Source organism: Fonsecaea monophora (assembly GCF_001642475.1).
Source record: "Fonsecaea monophora strain CBS 269.37 chromosome Unknown Scaff18, whole genome shotgun sequence".
Lineage (NCBI taxonomy): Eukaryota > Fungi > Ascomycota > Eurotiomycetes > Chaetothyriales > Herpotrichiellaceae > Fonsecaea > Fonsecaea monophora.
This window is the reverse complement of record NW_019173949.1, coordinates 180,413-198,156: the sequence shown is the minus strand read 5'-3', so window position 1 is coordinate 198,156 and position 17,744 is coordinate 180,413. Positions and strand designations below refer to the sequence as shown.

The window sequence follows — 17,744 nt, the reverse complement described above, 5'->3', positions numbered from 1 at the left end:
GTCAGCTAGGAACAAGGGGACCTCTCCACAAGTTGACCTGAAAATTGCATTGAACCTCGAATCTTCGTCACAATGGTCAAATCCAGCGAGGTTTTGTTTTACCTCCTACATCCCCAGCAACTGCGCTCTATCATTCAATGGTGAGTTTGATGGGTGAGCTCACGTCGCATGTGGTGGCTGACACTTGCTCAGGAAAGTCTGGCACAACCCGGTCCACGAACGAGATGAATCCAAAGAGACCGAATCCGTCAAAAACTGCTTCAAGTACCTGGACATGACCAGTCGCTCCTTCAGCGCCGTCATCAAAGAGTTACACCCAGAGCTTCTTCTGCCCGTTACTGTGTTCTACCTGGTTCTGCGCGGTCTGGATACCATTGAAGATGACACCTCGATCCCCGTCAAGAAGAAGGAACCAATTCTGCGCAGCTTCGACGAGGTTCTTGAGATTGACGGATGGACTTACACTGAGAACAGGCCAGAGGAGAAGGATCGAGAGCTGATGCTCAATTATGGTTGCGTCATCGAAGAGTTCAAGAAGATGAAACCTGCCTACCAAGTTATCATCAAGGATATCGCGAAGAGAATGGGCAATGGCATGGCCGACTACTGCCTAAAATCTGAAAACAACGATTTTGCCGTCATGACCTGCGAAGAGTACGACCAGTATTGTTACTATGTGGCGGGATTGGTCGGAGAGGGATGCACGAGAATGTTTGTTGAGAGCAAATTCGGAAACCCGGCTCTGCTCCAGAGATCCAACCTTCACAGATCGATGGGGCTTTTCCTGCAAAAGGTCAACATCATCCGAGACGTGCGAGAGGATTTCGACGACAATCGAATATTCTGGCCAAAGGAGATCTGGTCCAAGCACGTTGACCAGTTTGAAGATCTCTTCAAGCCCGAGTACAAGGAGCAGGCACTGAATTGCAGCGCGGAAATGGTATTGAATGCACTCGAACATGCCGACGAATGTATTTTCTATATGGCTGGACTTCGGGAGCAGAGCGTATTCAACTTTTGCGCAATTCCGCAGACTATGGCGATTGCGACGCTGGATCTCTGCTTCAGGAATTACTCCATGTTCCTCCGCAACATTAAAATCACAAAGGGCGAGGCCTGCCAGATCATGCTCGAATCGACCCAAAACCTCCAGGTGGCGTGCGAGGTGTTCCGCCGACATATTCACTCCATCCGCAAGAAGAATCGGCCGCAGGACCCCAACTTTTTGAAGATCAGTATTGCTTGTGGCAAGGTGGAGCAGTTTATCGAGTCGATATTCCCCTCCCAAAAGGTTGAGGACGTCTTGGCCAAGAACAAGGCAGACGAGGCTCGGGCGGCCCTTTCCAAGAAAGGAGCATCGAGGGATTCATCCGAGACACTTGCGCTATTTGGCGCGGTGGGTGTGATGCTCCTCATCATTACTGTTACTATAGTGAGAAAGCCCTCATTTTGAAAGTACCAATCAGCGCTAACGTGATTCTAGCTTGGGGCCGCATGGCTCATGGGTGCCCGATTCGACGTGGTCTTTGAGGACCTGAAGAAGTTCTGGGGACAGATGTGGAGCGGATCAGTCCTCAACGGAACACAAAATAGCACTTCGAGCGACACCACTAGTCATGGCGAACTATGATTGGTTTCGTTGTGTTGTGGTATGTGGTGCTCGGCAGAGGGTGCGGATGGCACATATGTACCGAGTATTTGCCCAGGTATTGGTGGCATTCTGAAGTATAGTTTGAGAAAATTGTCATGTCTAAAAGCATGCTGAGCTCACGAAATCCGATACAGGCTTTTTCTTTTGTGGGAGAAAAATGACCTCTTTATACAGCACGGATGTCAAATTGCAACTCAGCCGCTCTCATTGACTGTTGTTGTGCCGAAGATGTGCTAAAATTGATTGCTCAAAACTGACAATTGACAGGCCCGAGAAGGGATTCTCTGAGGGGTCTTGTTACCTTTGAGCGGACATTATCTCTGCCCTTGTGAAATGCCATTTCAACATTCGTGGCGCCGTTCAACCATCATATGCACTGGCCGTTCTGTAGTCGGTGCAAGAGGTTGTGGTGGCTGGAAAGTTGATGATGACGTCGTTGATGTGGTTGAGGGACTAACTGGAAGTGGCTGGAAGTAACCAACAGTGCGTTCCTTCCACCTACCAAGCACAACAGAAGGAAGGTTGTTATGCCTGGGGGATAAACAGGCACCTGCTAGGCAGTGGTGGCACCTAATACCCATCCATCCACAGGGGAGGATCTGGTAGAGGGTCTAGGCCATTGGGCATCACCCAGGAAGGTAAAGAGCCCGACCGACGTCATGCACCTAGGAAAAGTCTCCCCGCCCTACTAAGTGCCTCGTACAATTAGGTATGTGCAAGACTCAATGCCAGCCTCTTCCTCTCCCCTCGGTCTCGCCTCGCTCACCTTCTTCCCTGTTCTCTTTTCGCTTCGTCGTGTCGCAGCCGTCATGCTGAGTGGCTCGCCCTCCTCTCGGCATTTTCTCGTTCCTGCCCCATTCAGGTATCATCAGTCTTCGCCTCTTGGTCCACGTTGAATGTGTCGATCGTGAGATGTGAAGCGATCTTAAAACCAAAGCTTGCACATTTTCCTTCTCCCTCCGGGTCTTTGGCATCTCTGGGTTGATCCGGGATCGCCCATCCTCGATCACCAACCTCTCCCACAGTGGGACTTCCACGACCTTCGTAGAAATGGCATCCCCTAACATGGCGCTCCTGGTCAGATAAGCATTATTCTGCGGTGTCCGTCGAAGCGGCCCCATCCACCGACCCGTCCAGTCCGCCGTTAAATACGAAACCCCATGACCAATGTATATTCCCTATTCTGTCTTCTTTTCATTCTTGTATCCAGTTGAAGTCGAGCAAACCCTTTGAACAGCCCAATGGACTTTTGTTAAAGTCGGTGTAGCTGCCACACAATGACGTCTTCTCTATAAACTCACGTCTCGGTTTCTACTTATTTGCTTATGCTGCCCCTTTGTGCGTTCGGACTTTTAACCGCAACCGCAGATTCTCTGTGCGAGCCTCACATCCTACGATAGACCGGCCCTTTCACCGTGGCTCTTCAATATGTTTGCTCTTAATTAAACCGTCCCGGACCTGCATCCAATTAAACAAAAAAGAAATTGTGTGTCGCTCAGCCAATAGGCCAGCCGGCGTCCTCTGTGCAGGCGAACTTCCCTCTGCAGCGCTATACAAGTCGGGCGGTGGGTGCTGCAAGGCGCCCTGACTGACACCCAGCGAACCAATTCCGATCTCGAGACGCTCCCGCCAGCTGCATTTCCTGCTCACGACGACAGCCGCATGTAACGCTCGACCCCTTTCAAAATGGATCAGGCTCTAGGGTTAGGCCTGAACGGCGTGAACCTCGCCCTCGCACACCAGGATAAGGTCATCGATCCCCTTCACCGCAGATACAAGAAGATGCGTGGCGACGTCCCTCAACCTGATCCTGATCTCTACGACAGAAGAACCATGGAAGAGAAGGGCCTCGTCCTACGCCGTCGGCGCGATGTTGCCTCGGACGAAGAGATTGTGGAAGTGGTGAGGCACAAAGGGGACATTCTACCCCGACGGCCTGGTCGGTCTGAGCAACGACAAAGAGCCACCTCTATGCACACCGGTCGGGATATTGGTGCAGGCGCCGCCGCAGGTGCTGGTGCAGGTGCGCTGATTGCCCACCGCGACCGGGATCGCCATCGAGACGATTACTATGAATCGGAAGGTTCTGTGCCTCCACGGTCTCGTGTACGGGCAAAATCCTCTTCTGGTCGCTCCCGTCGCCGTCGGAGCTCCTCTTCCTCTTCCTCGTCGCTGCTCTCTTCCACCGAAGAAGAGAAGAACATTCGCAAGATGCAGCGCAAAAAATGGCTCACCGCCGCCCTCGCAAGTGTGGCCACGATACACGCCGCCTCCAAGGTCTATTCCTCCATCGAGTCGCACGACAAACGAATGGAGAAAGTTCGCGAAGGTAAAATGTCTCCAGAAGAAGCCCACAAACAACAACGTGCTTCCCGGTGGCAGGATGCTGCGGCCATTGGGATTGCGGCATTGGGTCTCAAAGGTGCGGTGAGCGAGTGGAATGAACTGTCCGAGGAGCATAACCAACACAAGGAGCTGCTCTCACAGAAAGAAGAACACCACAAAAAGCGTATGGAGCGCGAGCGACGCCGGCGGGCAAGGGAACGGGGAGGTTACTACAAGGGAAGAGACGGCAACTGGTACTACGACGGGCCTGAGCCACAGAGCAGTGAAAGTTACCGTGGAAGCCGTTCTGGTGCTGGGGCAGGAGGCCATTACGACGATGACCGTGCAATCAGAGACTCGAATCGCGCCAAAAAAATGTACGAGGAAGATGGAGATTTCGATGATTACGATAGCAGGAGATCCAAGTCTCGGCATGCGGTGAGTCGCAGTCGTGCCGGCGACTAATGATTCCGTCATTCCGGCGTCTTTTTTCGTCCCGTGCTTGGAAGTGCAAGAGGTTCTTGTTGCATTCACGACATGCTGACGCATCATTTTGCGCATGGAAGAAGTCTAGAAGCCCATCTCCAGATCCCATGAAGAAGTATAAGAAGAAGCCAGAGAGGACTCGCACGACAGTTGGAAACTTTGGTGCAGACCTGGCTGAGGATCTTATGGGTCTTTGAGAAGAGTTGGTCTGAACCAGAGAGCAGTGTCTCGCGGAACGATGATGCATGTGTTTGTGGATTTAGCGTGGCATTGGCGCAGCATATATTGCAGTATTTTTCTGCTTCGAAATGGCATATCACGAATCTGGAAGGATTTTTGAGAAGATGTGAGTGGAGGAAGACTCGACGGGACTCGTGATTCGCAGTTCTTCTAGCGATACAATGGGATGACTCACGCAATTGGCATTTTCGAATCCTTATCAAGAGGGACACGAAATGTTAGGTTATGATTGGAACGAGGCTACGAGAGATGAATGATGATAACGTGCAATGGATCTGATTGTTACTGATTCGGTGCTGTCTTGTTCTATCTTGCCGAAAGTCTCCCAGCTAGTTCGGGGTGTATTGCAACCCAGAATATCGTCCTCACGTGCGCTCCTCTAACCACCGTCTGGTGCTGTCTTCGTGACCCGAGCCGGGCAATCTCTGTATGAGGTGCGTGCTCACAATGCCTTTTCTTTCTTGCCCCAGACCTCTATCAGGAACGGCTGGCCAGAAAGGGAGGACCAGTCCAACACTCCATCCTTGATCGGGAGCTGCGCCGGCTGCGGGACGACGAGTCTGGCGACATCGTCGCTGTCGGTCCATCGGACCTCGAATGCGTCGGGGCCTCGCGTCGCAAACTTGGGGTTGAACCCGTCGCACGAGGGGCTGGACTCGAGCGTCTTGAAGAGGGACGTGATGCCCACGCCGTGCGTCGCGATCACCACGGTGCGATCCCGCTCGCCGACCAACGGTGCCTCGGCGCCGACGATGCGCGCAAAGACGCGCTTCAGCCGCCGCACGAAATCGTCAAAGAGCTCGACGCCGGGCCCGCCGTCGGCGCTGCGCGGGTTTCCCATGTCGATCGAGTCGTACGACCCGCCCTCGAGCTCGCCGAGCGCCTGGCCCGTCAGGTCCCGGTCCGCGTGGACCTGGACGTCCGCGCGGTCGGCGAGGAGGGGCTTGATCGTCTGCACGATGCGGAGGAGGGGCGAGTGGTAGACGGCGTCGATATGTTGCCCGCGCAGCTTGTCCGCCAGAACCTGCGCCTCCCGGTGCCCTTTCTCCGTCAGGCTCGTGTCCCGCAACCCCTGGAGGATCCGGTCGATGTTGTCTTGCGTCTCGCCGTGGCGGATGAAGAGGACGTGGAGCTTTCCACCGCCCCCACCACCACCGTTGGCTTGAGGTGGGGAGGCCATGTTTGTACAAATATTATCCTTTTACTTCTTTGACAGAAAGAGAGAGAAGCAAAGAAGAGACGTGCTGGCTGTCCCACGGTATGTTAGACACACACACCAGTTCACCGAGAGCAGCCCGAATCTATGCTTGTTGAACAATGAGACGCAGATCGAAAAACAGCGACGGACATTCCGCCCCGTCTTCGAGAAGATACCAGCCACATATATAGACAGTCGGGCTCAATTGTCCGAAACTCTACTTTGTCCCTGTCGGCTAACCCCACAGTCGGCTTTGGGGAACTCGAAGCAGCCATTGCGGAGATTGTCGAGGGATGTCTGTCTACGTCACTCACACACGGGTGAGGCTAAGCTTGACAGATCTTGTCCCGTTACACGCTACACGGCGAAATATTGTGTGTGATTAACTGTGTAGGTAACTGACATCGAGTATGGTTGATCGAGCATGGGATGTAAAAATGAAATCTGTCAGAAGAACAGCACTGTCCACATCGTGCAGAGCCCATGTCGACAGAGCTTCTGCCTCGATAGGACCGAGACATCTAGCTCTGCTGGATGAGCATGTGTTCCTGTGTTGGACAGAGCTACCCGATTTTCACCTGAGCTTGAAGCTACACAAGAGGAGGACCTTATCAATGCGATGGCCAAGTGACAAGGCTGTCCTTAAGCCTTGCCAAGCCTTGTTCTGGGAGAGATGCTGGTGGAGGGGCAGTTCGCTGACGAAGGATATTCTTGGCATTACGGTAGACTGCGAGCACAATGCCGCTGCTTCACTTGGACTGCGCCTAGATACATCCGGCCGCTTGTCGTCTTGTGTCAATAGAAAGTGTGACATACAGACCTCTATACTTCTGCTTCACCCGCCTCTCCCTCCCCTCTTCCTTGCTATCCTACAAGCTGCGAGGGGTCGACCTCTTCTGGACCTCCGCTCTCTTTCACAATGGCTGAACCACCCATCGGTAAGACCCCTCGCCCGCCCACATTGCATTGAATCTCCTGCTTACCCAGGCACCACAGTCCTCGATGGGGGTACCGGTTTCCTCAAGGTCGGCTATGCGGCTCAAGTACGTGCCGCCCGTGGCCCTCGTCCGCTGCTTTTGTGAGAAGTTTCGAGACCTAACCAGTGCAAAACCTCGACAGAATTTCCCCGAACACCAGTTCCCCTCCATAGTCGGGCGGCCGATTCTGCGGTCGGAAGAGCGGGCAGGAGATATCGTGGTCAAGGACATCATGTGTGGAGATGAGGCTGCCGCTGCAAGATCAATGTTACAAATCAGCTATCCCGTGAGGACCATCCCCAAGACCCCCGAGCAACAAGTAACGGCCGAGAAGAAATGGCTGACCCAGAACGTCCTGAGCTACAGATGGAGAACGGCATCGTCAAGAAATGGGACGACATGCAACATCTCTGGGACTTTACCTTTTTTGAGAAATTAAAGGTCGACCCCCGGGGTCGCAAGATCCTGTTGACCGAACCTCCGATGAACCCGCTCAAGAACAGAGAGCAGATGTGCGAGGTCATGTTCGACCGGTACGGCTTTGGCGGGGTGTATGTCGCCATCCAGGCGGTACTGGCGCTGTACGCACAGGGCCTCTCATCGGGGGTCGTCGTCGATTCCGGAGACGGCGTGACGCACATCGTACCCGTCTACGAATCCACGGTCCTCAACCATCTCACCCGCCGTCTCGACGTTGCTGGCCGAGACGTAACTCGGAATCTGATTGCCCTCCTCCTGCGACGAGGCTACGCGCTCAACCGCACGGCCGACTTTGAGACTGTACGCCAGATCAAGGAGAAGCTATGCTACGTCTCGTACGACCTGACTCTCGACCAACGTCTGTCGGAAGAAACTACCGTGCTCGTGGAATCGTACACACTACCGGACGGCCGCGTGATCCGCGTAGGAAGCGAACGGTTCGAAGCCCCCGAGTGTCTGTTCCAGCCGCACCTGGTCGATGTTGAACAACCCGGCATCGCCGAATTCCTGTTCAATACCATACAGTCGGCCGACGTGGACGTCCGCTCTTCACTGTACAAAGCCATCGTCCTCTCCGGCGGCAGTAGCATGTATCCCGGTCTCCCCTCGCGCCTGGAGAAGGAACTCAAGCAACTCTGGCTCACGCGCGTGCTGGGCGGGAATCCCGAACGACTGAACAAATTCAAGGTCCGCATCGAGGACCCCCCCAGGCGGAGACACATGGTGTTCTTGGGCGGCGCCGTCTTGGCCAACATCATGGCGGACAAGGAGAACATGTGGATCAGCAAGCAGGAGTGGGAGGAACAAGGACCGCGGATTCTCGAGAAGTTGGGTCCGAGATGATGGGTGAGGTGGAAGAGTATGGGAGAAGTGGGTGCTGGTTTTGTGTCGTGTAACGAGTCGAAAACACCCTGCTGGTGGTCGGTTAGAGAGATGAGAGCGGCGGAGGGGGAGTGGGAACGAGTGATGAAGGAAAAACAATACTCGCCCCCGTCTCCCCTTTGTGGTCTTTTACCCTACTGGATATTGAAGTAGAAGGGGGAAGCTACAGGTATCTTCTCGACCCGAGGGGTTACCTACCTACAATACATTGGCGATGAAGAGACGACAAACCCAACGAGACCGAGAACGAGTGAAATAAAATAAACATTCAATCAATCGAACGAGACTTTTTGCCTCGTCCCATCGTATCATATCATGTCATATTATATCAGATATACTATGCCCAAAAACTCAATCGGTATGTGCATGGACGGACATTGTAAAAGACAGAAATGTCGATTTACAGACAGACAATTCGAATCTCCCCCCCCTCCCCCCCTGTCTGGTCTGTCCATTACCTCTACCTAGACCCTATCCCCTACACTCTACCGGGCATAGACAGCTCCATGTGTCTACGTATCTATGCACATACACACACACGATCCTCCATGAGCATTGGTTTCCATGATATGCATGCATGAACAAGGATAGGCAGCCCTTCAGTCGCAAACCTGTTCTGCGCGACAACGCTCGAATTCGTGAGCACATTCCTCTCGGCACGGTATTGATACTCTTGAGCTCTTTTCCCGGTATTGTCAACTTACCAAGCCAATCGCAAAGGCTTGGATTCACGACGAAGACCCATGCGCAGGTGCAGTGAGAGTCCCACGATCGGCATTTGTTACCTTGTTGTAAAAGCACCACGTGAGACGACGAGCCGGCCGGATTCCCCGACAAGGAGCAGATGGATATTCGTCGGCTTTGGCCTCCAGCTAGAGCTTCAGTCGACTGAACAAAGGCCGTGTTGAAGATCGAGGGCAACTGTACTCGGGGCTTTTGTTCGCAAAGTGTAACAGTTACACATGACGACGGTCGCGTACCACTAGATCGACCTCGGCGTGCGATAAGGATCCATGTATTGATTGACAACCGTGGAATTCCATGGATCACAGACGACGGAAGATTGCTGCGGAGCATATGGGAGACCATCTTGTCCAGCTTGGTCATGGTGTGGTGATGGTTCAAAGTCAAACATACCGTTGCCAAAGAAGCCCAACACCTCCGCATCGGGCATGGCGAGGTCCATGTTCAGTGCGTGAGCCTCCATCATGACCCCGTAGTCGCCTTCGAAGTCCTCCTCTGTCCAATTGTAAGGCATAACGAACCCCTGTGTCGTTGTGGGAACCACTTCTGGTTGATGTGTTGTGAACGTCGGTGGCTCGCTTAAAGCGGTAGAAGTGAAAGGCACTTCTGCCGATACTTGGTCAAACCGAGGGACAGGAGGTGTATGTCTGGGGGGGATCTCAGGAGGTCGCCAATCGTTCGACGATGACAGACTTATATTCAACGGCGCTGGTTGCACAGCCGGCGTCGAAATCTTGCCGCCTTGATGCTTGTTGATCATCTGTCCGATCAGAAAGCAAGCAGCATCGGCAATGGGCCAGATTTCTCGCAGTTGCAGTAATGCTCGCATACAAATATGAAATTGGTGCTCTGGAAGCGCTCCGATGCTTTGGCCCTTCGCTTTCATATCCACCAAGAAGGAGGCGAGTGCGAGCAGCATAAAACTCACCGACAGTGGTGGGAGAAACCTGACCAGGTCTCGCTCTTGTAGAGATTCTGTCATTTCCGCAATCTTCTCAGCTGCCTCCTTGACCTTTGACGTTGGGCTGTTCTCCCGGCCACTGGGGGGCTTGGACAGTGATTGAGGGCGATTGAGAGCTTCAGATGCCATCAAGTAGAGCATCCTCAATACTGACCGGTGCATCAAAAGAGAATCTGCAGTAGACGGATCGAGGTCATCGCTGCTGCTGCTCGTTAGCAGCCAGCAACTGGGTGGAAGCTCCCTGTACCACTGATCAAGGTCCTGTTGCAACTGCAGATATTGCTTCCCTTTGACTTCGGACTTTTTGGGAGTATAGAGTAAGGTCGACTCGGATGTAGAGCCACCAAAGCCGCGCAAGTGGTAGAAGTGTTTGAGGATCTGTCCAATGAAGAGCAGCAGTTTGAGCTTTGCGATATACATCTCAGCCAACATGGATCTCACATGTTTATCCGTGAGAAAAGAATTGCCTTGGAGGCACAAGATCGCCGAAGGGAAAGGCCCAGTCTCGAAGTCGTCCATTCTCAGAGGTGAGAGCCTGATATCCTCGTCTTTGATTCGCACTGGTCTTCGCATGCTGATAGAGATGATCCTGTCGCGGTGGACGCAACTCCACCATATTCGTCTCCACAGAGCTCTAACCTTGGGGTCCTTCTGTGCATGTGTAAAGGGTTGATTCAGCCCAATACTGGTGGCCAGAGAAACGCAGACACCGAGCCAATGCCAGGGATCTTTTTGGTCGTTCTCCGACACATACCAGTAGTTTAGTAGCAATAGTGCTTGGATAAGGGCGACTCGGTCTACTTCCCAGTCGAAGTCGTAGAGTATCTGGACGAGTGATGAGCAATGATATTGTCCCCGTCACAAATTTCGACAAACTTACCTTGACTTTCTGATAGAAATCGGCTCTTGCAGTTCTTCGACTTTCGTAGCCTGCTTCCTGGAGAAGCGGCAGCTCGACAAAGGCAGCGCCCGAGAACAGGATGGCTTGAAACACGACTAAGCTGATCTTCGGAGAGCCATCCTTGCCGTCGAGGGCACCCAGGAAGTCTTCCAGATCGACGATCGGCATGAACGGGTGCACGTAGAGCACAAAAGCTCGAATCAGCTGATCGTGGAGCTCGCCCAGGGGTAAGCTCAAAGCGCCACGGCGACGCAGGAACTTCAAGTCATCCTGCCGAATGTCTAGTCGACAAGGGCGAATGAAGGGCGGCAAATCAGTGCCGGCTCCCACGACGGATGCATTAGAAGCCGTGCTTGCATGGGTCGGCGCGGCCAGACTGTTGTTTCGAGGAAGAATGTGAGGAGTCTTGAATTCGATTGGCACTAAGGAATGCACTACAGATGGTTCTCAGGTCACTAAGGCGCTGGCTGATAGTGCAACCATCTCGGAGGTCTTACCATGGTTTGATTGAGAAGGAGTACTCGCCTCAAGTGCTGGAGCTGCATCGTTAACACCATCGGGGAGTTGCAGCCCGGTAGCTGAAGGCTCTGGGGCGGTCTTTGGCTGCGCTTGGGAAATCGGGGGAAGCGCCGTCGAGCGAGTCGACTGACGCTTCTGCAGACGATACTTTCTGCTCCGTCTCGATTCGAGGATGATACATTCGATGCCATCCGAGGAGCAGTTGTGGCAAGGCACGCCAGATTTAACCAAGTCGCATTTTACCTTGCGGGTTCTGCAATGGTGACAGGCTTGCGAAGCCCTCTTCTTCACCACGCGTTCAGCGGCATTGGAACCGCTTGCAGTCGAGGCCTCTCTGGCTTCCTCACTCATGGCAACCCTTCGCTGAGACGTCCAGGCTATGAGAGAGGTCACATTATAGGCCAAACACAAGGACAGCCGGCGCTGGAAGTTACGCTGCGTCGGACAGCAATGATACAGATTCCAAGCACACGCACCACGAGCTGAGCAAAGGACGAGGTGGTGGGACGAGGTATGAAAAATCGAGAACGAGCGGGCGGTGCGTAGCTGCTGATGATACGATGACGGTGAATGTTGCGCAAGAACACTGAGGTCCTACTTGTGACTTGTAGAGGGAATGACAGAGATGGCGAGGGCCAGGTTGACGTCTCTTGAGAAATAGGTCAGGTCGTTCAAAGCGGGCAGCGACTCAGGCACCAGGTTGAAGGTCTGGATAGGGAATTAGGTGCCATAGGACAATGGATGAATGAATAGACCGATGAGATGGGATGGTGTGGATGGCTATGGTCGGGGGCCGTGGTTGGCTGGATCATACGGGGACGAAAATCCCCCCGCACAATCAAATTTCGTGCAGTGAACGCCTGCGCACCAGCGCACCTGGCACCTGGCACCCGGCACCCAGCCCGGCACCCATCCCGGCAGTCAACAGTCTCCTTAGTAATCAATCTTGTAAGAAAATCCAAACTTCCAGCCTGCGGCCCAATTCGATCTCCCCCCGTCACCACACCACCCAATGAAAACATTCCATACACAGACACTGCTGAATACTCTCATCATAGCCATCTATCTTCCCACAGAGACGAAATATTTACACATGACGGTCAGCGACGCATCAAGTCCTTACAGCTCCGGCAACCTCTACTCTACCGGCCAGTTACAGACCATGCACCAAGTCGGGACGCCTTCGTCGCCCTCCTTCCTGTCCCGGAGATACGACCAGATAACCCTTACAACCCTGAAGCCAAAGTATCCATAGACATCCCTTGCCCTCGGATTGCCCGCTACAAGCCAGAGCGGCACCTTGTCCTCCTTGGCTCGATTGATGTATGGTTCAATGACAGCTCTGACGGCGCCCTTGTCCTTGCGGTTGGGATCCCGCGCCATCAGCGAAAGCGTCCAATATGGCTGGCCAGGCCCTAGACAAGCCAGCCTCGCGTCTTGAATGTCTCGGACAAACTGTGCAAAGACGGGCCTCTCTCGGGCCATCTCCTCAAACTGTGCTTCCGTAAAGGGTGGCGGGTTGGACGATGGCGGCTCCCAGCATGCCACTGCCGCAAAGTTGGCTGCTTCGACAACTGACGCGCCGGCGGCCACCTTGGTTTCGATCCGCCTTGCAGCGCCAGTGTAAAGAAGGTCTGGCGTCACGACCGTGGCCTGGCCAGTCTTTTCCTGTTGGAAGACAATATTGAGCGGATCCTCGAGATTGGCCCGCGATACGATCTCGGCAAGACGATGGCGGTACTCGGCCGACTGCGACGTGGTGGTTTGAGGAAGCGATTGCATCGGCGCCGAAGACCTGCCATTGACGTCTACGAGCGACGTAACCGACGTATTGTCCACCGTGCCTGCCGATGCTTCCATCTGCTCGCTTGTCGTGACCATCTTTCCGGGGTTGCTATTCGACGATTGAAAAGTCATCGTACAGGTTTGATGATTCTGTGCCGACTTGCGCTTCTTTTTATCCGCGCAGATGAGTAAGCTTCCATTACTTTTACAATACTATGGCTCTTGCTGCATTATGTCTAGGCGAGAAAAAGGAAGAACAGAAGGGGGATTGATGTGGGTGACTCACTCGATGAGACGTGATTGCCACGACCCTTTTCCCCAATTGTGCCCACCGTGCCAAGCAGCGGGTCAGTCTCCATATCATGATAGAGGATGCTATTCAGCCTTGCGTCCTCAACAACCCCTTTTTCGATGAAAGGTCGAGGTCTCGTTTCCTGATGAAAAGTGAATGGATGCTTCAATGAAAACAACCACCGAAGTCATGACTCAATCTGCCCCTAGTAGATACACCACTCAAATACGGCTGTATTGCACTCCTCACTATTCTCAAGTCGGTGATGGGTCCAACTGGATCACCATTACCTTTCACAATTGAAGAAACGGATCGAATGCGCAGCGTCTTCGCAAAAACACCACGTGAGTGGGAAAGAGAGCCAGATGAAACCTGGTCGCCTTATGTTGCAACAAACCGTACGCTTTCAGCTGTCTAGCAGAGTCGGTCGGGGTCGAGCAGCACGAAGGCGACATTTCCTGTTCCCCAGTCAGGCTCGTGGGTTAAAAGAATTTCCCAGCGACACAGCTTCCTGGTTCAGGGTACGACGAACACGGCAGACGAGGGGAAAAGGCACAAGTCGAGCATCTACCATGGCGTAGACCAGTTGCTCGGATCGTTGATGACTTTGGGCCTTGTTTTTTTGGTAGCTCTGCGCTGAATGCTTGCCCCCAAAAAAGAGCGCGATCCTTGGGCTTCATCAGCATTCTCCTTCTATCAGTGCAATGGTCCTGATGAGGGACAGGAGACGAAATTGAAACACAGAGTGTCTTTCCTCAATTGACCATGAACTCCCTCTACTACCAACCTTTGGATCTTCTCAATCTGATTCAGCGACCCGCTCTAAAGCCATCGGACGTCGATGCATTGATCATCCATCAGTGCCCTTTCGAACCGCACAGCAAGAACTTGCGGGAGGGCCAGGCAACGTTTCGTTCCCGGATGAGGAAAGATGGCCCTCTCGATAAGAACAAAGGGCAAAGAATCGCTTGAATCGCTTCTCCGGTCAGAAAGTGCGCGACTACATAGTCGGAAAGTGGAGAGCATCTTCAATCGACATGGACAGTGGCTCCAGTTCTTCAAGTATCCCGTGGTGATTAAGCAGAGCTGCCTTGGTTAGTTCATCGACCCTAACCCGACGAGACCAAGATGGCACACGCCCGCATGGTGCCGAAGGATATGAGAGAGGATGGCAGACAGTCCTCAGTTGCTGGGCGCTTGCGAACTGGTCCCACCATTGGCACCGAGGGAGATCCCGGTCAAAAGGGGATCATCTGATGGCCATCAGCAGACACATACCTTGCCACGGTCAGGCTGGCCAGCACAGCACTGTAAACGACTCGGATCACCTCCATACCCGAAGTTGGGCGAAAGGTAGCTTCAGCGTCGCTGCCTGGTCAAGAACTTTTACCATAATACCATGGCGAGTGATTGCTCCGCCTGCGCTCAAGGGCAAAGCGACCAAAGTAAGGATCAATTGGCATCCAGGCACCAGGTCGGGTCGACCGTCCGACAATCTATCCGTTGCAGAAGGTGCCCGCGCGCTGGCCTGCATTTTGGCATCTTCTCGCGCCAAAGTCACATCGAATGGGCCACAAAGCCTCCGCTCACGGAGAGCCAGGTGACCCCAACAAGGACCGGATGCAGGGAAAGGCGTGACACCAACCATTCTCCAAGGACGCTGGGCAACAGCGAGTGAAGGCGTCTGCGTATCTATTCCCCCCTCTGTTGCGCTGTGGATAACGCGTTCCTGCGCCTTGTATAAGAAGGGACAACACCGTCGCATCTAGACTATTGAAACCCTTGTGCTGCCAAAGCAAAAAGCCGGGCTATATTCCGGCCTCGGCTGGCAGGAAAACCAAGTTCTTGCATCGAAGTCAGTCTTGGTAAAACTCAGTTTTCTTAATGCTTTGGTGATCGACGTAGAGATGGTCCCCAACGTTACGACCATCCATACCCAGCGTTCGACCCCTGATATGATCACCGGGATCCTGGAGGATCACTTTTGACTCTGAATAGGAACCAGCACCGCCCGAAACTATCAGTGGGTGGACAATGATCGTCGCAGAAGCTCAGTCCTGTGTTAGACCCTGTTTCAGGCAATAAATATTGCAAGGCGAAATACGGCGCTGCTCAACTTGCTGTTGTGCAGGACTGACTCAATACCCAGACCCGGGACGATCGACTAGGGATTGGCATCACCATCAGATGCAAGGCAGGTATGTAGTAGGCAGTCAATCTCGATCTGTGTGCCCAAATGCCCGAACTGTTGATGAGGATGTTGACGCCTCCGAACCTGGCAGTGGATATATTCAGCGTCAAACACAATCTTCGCCATCGCTGATCACATGCATGCACGCATAACGAAGCACTAATATCCAAGAGTGCCGAATGGAGGAAAGATGGGGACAAGTGTCGCTGTTGTTTGAGAACTGCTCCCATTTAGGAAACTATGCAGGATTTCGAGGGGACGATTAGCGATGTTCTGAAGCTAGGTCTCCCAGACTCGCATCGCCAATGCAGGACGTGTTGCGAGTTGGTCGGATGTCGCACCATGCTCGGATCGTTGTGCAAATCCAGGTTTGGTATCGACCATAGCATCCCAAGCCTTTCCAGCGTGGATGTGAATACGAGTAAATTGATGGTCAGTCGATTATTTTGGGAATCCAGTGGGAACCTTTGGATTTGCTGGCCGCGAAGCCCTAAAGCGATGCCACTCAAGGCTAAATCCGTTTAGTTGGAGCTGGTCGCAAGTCCAGGGGGGAATGCCATCCTAGTCGAGGGACCACATTGAAACGAGTCGTACGGCTGGGGTTTCAGGCTTTCCAAGTCCGGCGTATACGCGTTCACTTGTCGCGTAGCCAGAAGATCAAAACCGGACGGATGAGCCTACTGGCAAATTCCGGCAATCTCGATTCTTGATAAGTATTGAGACATTGGATATGTCGCTTCGCAGGCTGCTCCATATCTCATCTCGGTTACAAACGCCACCGCACAGCGTCTTGAGGACAGGTTGAATCGAGAGGCAAGTCGAAGAGAGAGATCTTCGATCACGCTTGACCAGAATCGATATGCTGCGGGTGTCAGGCAAGAGGAACGATGGATAGGGTTCAGAGTGGACAGGGGGGGCGAACATGCGGATAGATGAGAGTGGCCTTTTCCCTTTTGTTGTTAGGGCCGCGGTAAGTGGAACGGCTGAGGATGAAGGCTGCTCGTTTGCTTTGTCAAATGGTCCGTCCGCCCCGGCTAACGGCCAAGGATGTGTGCTCATTCTACGACTGGTGGCGACGCACCCAACGAGTACTCGTACGGGGCTAGCTCTGGATAGGAGATGAAAACCCCGGTTTCGGGGAAACCTGCATTGTCTCCTAATGCATTTCTCTGTGTGGAGCCAGTGGCCTGACACCCTTCCCTGGGCTGTGACCAAACTTGATTTGGGTACGAGTGCTCGGTATTGTGCTCGTACTGGGTTCTGCATACAGACCTAACCGGCTGCAGCGGAACGCGATCGCATCGGGGGTTTCTTCACTTATCTGCTACTTTTTGTCCCAAGATCGTTTGCTCGCATGGCACTTTGACAGAGTTGCATTGTTGATTCATCTTTACAAATATGGCCCTGTTGAAACTTGTGATGCGACATGGAAAAGACCACAGTCCCTGTACTCGATCGTGGGCATGGTCATTTTGTACGAGTCATCATTGCGGGTCGCCCGCATCCAGTAGTCGGTGGGTGGCCAACTGCGGGAGAGAACTGAACCAGGGGGTGTGGGCACGGTCTGGAGGGGAAAGGCTCAGGTGCTCCGTACTTGTAGGCGCGACAGGGGCCGCTTAAAAGGGTGATCAACCGTTGTGATTTCGCCCCTCCCTGTTGGGGCTCCTGGGGGGGTTGGCGTTGACCGTTTGCAGCCAGATCAAGGTTGGTGTTGGCGGCGTCTGGAAGGATCCATCGACTGGTCCAGGCCACGCCACACCCCATGAAGCTTTGATGATGGAAGTGTGGTCTTGGTCACGGGTCTCCTTGGGCGGAGGAGGGTTGATGCGGAAGGCTTGGTAAGAGGAAATGTAGGGTCACTTCAGAGGTTCTTTGTCAGCGTTTGCATTCATCTCAAGTTGACGGGGATGGTATTGTGATTATTTGTGCAATTAGTGACAGAGATGGCAGCGTTGAGATGAAGCTTAGCAACTTTTTTCCTTGTCGGGGGAAGAAGGTGGGTTGAGAGACACTATTTCCACAGGGCTCCTACCCTGGTTGCTGGGCCTGCTACCATCCTGGCACCCGCAATGAGCCTCTGACGTAAGAGGGGAATGGTGGATGGTGGGGGCC

The 17,744-nt window shown here is 53.4% G+C and overlaps 6 protein-coding genes across 6 annotated transcripts; 3 read left to right on the top strand and 3 right to left on the bottom strand.

The window, feature by feature from the left end:
• Nucleotides 1-72: 72 nt before the first annotated feature.
• Nucleotides 73-1,630, top strand: AYO21_03603 (farnesyl-diphosphate farnesyltransferase; the record flags this gene model as incomplete). The annotated part of the gene is made up of 3 exons (XM_022653577.1): nt 73-140; nt 193-1,432; nt 1,484-1,630. The coding sequence occupies 3 exons, from the start codon at nt 73-75 to the stop codon at nt 1,628-1,630; spliced, it is 1,455 nt and encodes a 484-aa protein (XP_022514101.1).
• Nucleotides 1,631-3,337: 1,707 nt separating this feature from the next.
• On the top strand, nt 3,338-4,441 carry AYO21_03602 (hypothetical protein; the record flags this gene model as incomplete). Its single annotated transcript, XM_022653576.1, has 1 exon — nt 3,338-4,441. The coding sequence occupies one exon, from the start codon at nt 3,338-3,340 to the stop codon at nt 4,439-4,441; it is 1,104 nt and encodes a 367-aa protein (XP_022514100.1).
• Nucleotides 4,442-5,144: 703 nt separating this feature from the next.
• AYO21_03601 (hypothetical protein) lies at nt 5,145-5,882 on the bottom strand (the record flags this gene model as incomplete). Its single annotated transcript, XM_022653575.1, has 1 exon — nt 5,145-5,882. The coding sequence occupies one exon, from the start codon at nt 5,880-5,882 to the stop codon at nt 5,145-5,147; it is 738 nt and encodes a 245-aa protein (XP_022514099.1).
• A 937-nt stretch (nt 5,883-6,819) lies between these two features.
• AYO21_03600 (hypothetical protein) lies at nt 6,820-8,200 on the top strand (the record flags this gene model as incomplete). The annotated part of the gene is made up of 4 exons (XM_022653574.1): nt 6,820-6,838; nt 6,888-6,943; nt 7,020-7,196; nt 7,244-8,200. 4 exons carry the CDS (start codon nt 6,820-6,822, stop codon nt 8,198-8,200), a joined length of 1,209 nt encoding a protein of 402 aa, XP_022514098.1.
• Nucleotides 8,201-9,221: 1,021 nt separating this feature from the next.
• Nucleotides 9,222-11,715, bottom strand: AYO21_03599 (hypothetical protein; the record flags this gene model as incomplete). Its single annotated transcript, XM_022653573.1, has 3 exons — nt 9,222-10,769; nt 10,825-11,279; nt 11,343-11,715. 3 exons carry the CDS (start codon nt 11,713-11,715, stop codon nt 9,222-9,224), a joined length of 2,376 nt encoding a protein of 791 aa, XP_022514097.1.
• Nucleotides 11,716-12,501: 786 nt separating this feature from the next.
• On the bottom strand, nt 12,502-13,245 carry AYO21_03598 (hypothetical protein; the record flags this gene model as incomplete). The annotated part of the gene is made up of 1 exon (XM_022653572.1): nt 12,502-13,245. One exon carries the CDS (start codon nt 13,243-13,245, stop codon nt 12,502-12,504), a length of 744 nt encoding a protein of 247 aa, XP_022514096.1.
• Between the last annotated feature and the right edge of the window lie 4,499 nt (nt 13,246-17,744).